The sequence below is a fragment of the Sphaeroforma arctica genome (genome assembly GCF_001186125.1).
Source record: "Sphaeroforma arctica JP610 unplaced genomic scaffold supercont1.632, whole genome shotgun sequence".
Classification (NCBI taxonomy): domain Eukaryota; class Ichthyosporea; order Ichthyophonida; genus Sphaeroforma; species Sphaeroforma arctica.
Window position 1 is genome coordinate 47031 of NW_014039926.1, and position 3325 is coordinate 50355.

The window sequence follows — 3325 nt, forward strand, 5'->3', positions numbered from 1 at the left end:
TGCGCGGTACTGAAATATCAAATGATCCACGCTAGAGCCACGTCATACAATGCCTGTGGTTATAAGGTTTTACCTGTCAAGGTTCAGAATTTAACAGACCGTAGAGCTTACATTCGTCTGCGGGTTATCTGACAACGTGCCGAAGTCAACCGTTGCGGATAGAAACTCGAACACTGAGAAGACTGTCTGCAGGTCGTCGACGTACTTCTCTTCCGTTCGCACAACTTCTTCAATGGCCATGCCCAACAGTTCAGTTGAGGACATCTTACGCGGGTGCTTGGCTTTGGGGATGGATGGGGCCTGTTGTGGTGGAGGCTGTTGTGTTTGTAGGGTTTAGGGTCTAGGGTTTAGGGTTTAGGTATATAAGGTGTGTGGCTGATACGTATATGTGGTGCGATATGCACCCAAAGGGACAGGGGCCCTAATAGGGTTGATAGTCCTACCCTATTTTATTTAAGGGTTTAGGGGTTTGCAAGGACTGTGAGCCGCAATGCACTCAGTATCCAACCATCTTGAGTTGTAACCTTTTTCCCGTTTGGTGTATGTGCTGAACGGTGCCTGTCTAGACTGTTGTGTGCGTGACGAGGACACGAGTCCAAATTTTGAAACCCTATTCGTGAAAGTTTCACAAATTGGGGATGATGAGTTTTGGTTCTGGACATACTCAAAATTGCGGTGGATGCCAATTTTGCACTGGTACGTGCTCATAGGCCTTGAAAACGTAGGTAGAGGTGCAGTGTTTGGTGCTTGCACTCTCCGTGTCCCGAAATGCACATACACCTCTCACAGGTGTACAGTTTTGCGCATCTTTCACGGACTTAATATATATATTTAGAACAGGCAATCTCACTTGTACTGCATTATACGGGGCTACTTTGCAATCCCTACCTCTACTATGCTATCCGCAGATGTCCTTGCCTGCTCTTGGGCTTTCTTGCGGTTGAATCAGACCTCCGTACCTCAAAACACTCACACAACCCGCACAGGTACACATGAACATCTACCTCTAATGGATTGCATGCATACAGACGGACAATTTTACCAGACCCAGACAGTCTCATCGATACAGCAATATGTAGGACTGCTTGTTATTCCTACCTCTACTACGCTATCCGCAGATGTCCTTGCCTGCTCGTGGGATTACTTGTGGTTGTATCAGACCTCCGTATCCCGTAAACGCACACAAATCTCACAGATGCACAAAATCATCTACCTCTGATGGGTTGCGTATATATACACAGACTCTCGCAACTTACACAGACAATTTCGCCGGTAAAGCGATACATAGGACTCCGTTATTATTCCTACCTCTATTGCGCTACCCGCAGATTCCCTTGGCTGCTCTTGAGCTTTCTTATTTTTGTACAAGTCGTGCGTGTTCCGTCGTGCGCGACTGTTACTGCGTGTGACACTCTGTAGCATCTCCTTCAAACTCAGCCCCGCCTGTGATATAGATAGATGTGCACGAGCCACTTCAGGGTCTGAATGCCTACCATTCTTGAAAACTTGGATACTTCTACGTTGATACCTCACTATTCATTCATGCGATAGTGCACCTGGTTACACTCTTTTGGACAGCAATGTCCAGTACTTTGTGGACCGTCTGGTTGGATGCGGAGTCTGAGGTGATCTTTCTGTAACACCATCTGTAATAGAGTATCGTACAGCTATACCTACATCTCCAAAAAAGTACTATACAGTTATATACATCCTTAATAAAGTATCGTACAGTTATACCTACACCCCCAATAAAGTACAGATACGTGTACCTCTAATGGGTTGGATATACATATCAGTTGTTGCAAGTACAAACTCCCACACACCTCTTGGCCGGCCATGTCACTTGCAGTGTCAAGGGCATGGTTGAGGGCTGGGTCTGAGATGGTCTGTGCGTTTTTGCCCCGCGAGTTGACCCGATCTCTCGCCGAACTGTCGAAAGCGCTTCCGGTCGAATTCGGTCTTCCTTTCTGTGCCAATAACAGGGTCATGTCGAGACGGTTAGGACTTGCCTTGTATGGAAGTTCGGTATTTGTGCGGGCTCTGGGGTGTCTTGTAGTGCATATGTGTGTGCAAAGTATAATCGTGTACAACTGTATATGCCTTAGTACATAAAACTCCTAAGCTCTAAAACTCTAAACCCTAAACCTTTGACCCCTAAAACCAATAATCAAACCCGTAAAACCGATATAATAATAAACCCCTCTATAGACCTCGTTGACAACCAATGTATAACACATCAAATCTTCTGATTTCGGTTATTATGAGGAAACGTTGCAACTGTCGCATTAAGATCTCGGAGGCAAAAAGACAGCTACTTCCTTTGTGGTACATATGATGTTAGTAGAAGGATCATTTGTAGACAAGTTAAACTATATCCTGAAACTCTGAAACCTCAAGACTCTACAACCCTAAAAAAATTAAAAGCCTAAAACCTAAACCCACAACACCCTCAAACCCTAAATTTAAACCCCTAAGACTCTGATAACAGGTAAACATGTGCCCACGGATGCAATGAAGGAAGACATGAGTGGGTGTGTGCAAGAAAGTCATTGCCCATACGCCAAAGAGTCGCCATCCCCACATTCAACGTACCTTTAACTTGCGCATATTCTTGAAAAATCCATCGCCGGCCGGTTTCTATAGCCCAAACACAAACAGAGGATCAGTTCGGTACTTTTCGATGTGCAGAAAGCAATTATTAATAGGTGTATAGAGGCCATTAATTCTTGTGTGTTTAGTAGAAAGACATTACTACGGACAAGGAAGTAGCTATGTTTATGGAGAACATATATCCTTGTATATTTACCTCCGATGAGGTGGATGATTCAAGAAAGTCATTATACCGGCGTGTACTATATGATTGCGGATGTGTCTCTGACTTAAACTGGTCATATCTGTGTATGTTAATTATTGAGGTAAATACATCAGTTGAAGATATTCATGCATACAGACATGTACTATGTGTATGCGAATGTGTCTCTGACTTAAAGTGGTCATATCTGTGTATGTTAATTATTGAGGTTAACACATCAGTTGAAGACATTCATGCACACAGACATGTACAATGTACTATGTGTATGCGAATGTGTCTCGGACTGAAACGGACCGCATCTGTGTATATACTGCATTTAGGTTTAAAACGGCAATTGACTCAGATGAGAGGGTCTACGTATGAATTACGGTGCAAGTATTCTGAGAGACCGTACCTCTAAGCTTTCCGGAAGGTCCATAACTTCTATTCCAGTGGAGAGTTCAGATTTCGAGCCCTGACCAAGGTAGAATGGGCGATACTGAGTCCGTTATAAACATACAAAGGATGTTATAT

The 3325-nt window shown here is 43.9% G+C and overlaps 1 protein-coding gene across 1 annotated transcript in view; it reads right to left on the minus strand.

The window, feature by feature from the left end:
• Positions 1-1988, minus strand: part of SARC_07733 (hypothetical protein) — a gene marked incomplete at both ends in the record, with an annotated part of 7524 nt that extends 5536 nt beyond the window's left edge. Inside the window, 3 exons of the mRNA XM_014298321.1 lie at positions 112-315; positions 1309-1443; positions 1824-1988. Coding sequence (XP_014153796.1) covers positions 112-315; positions 1309-1443; positions 1824-1988 — 504 coding nt within the window. The remainder of the gene's footprint in view (positions 1-111; positions 316-1308; positions 1444-1823) is intronic.
• Between the last annotated feature and the right edge of the window lie 1337 nt (positions 1989-3325).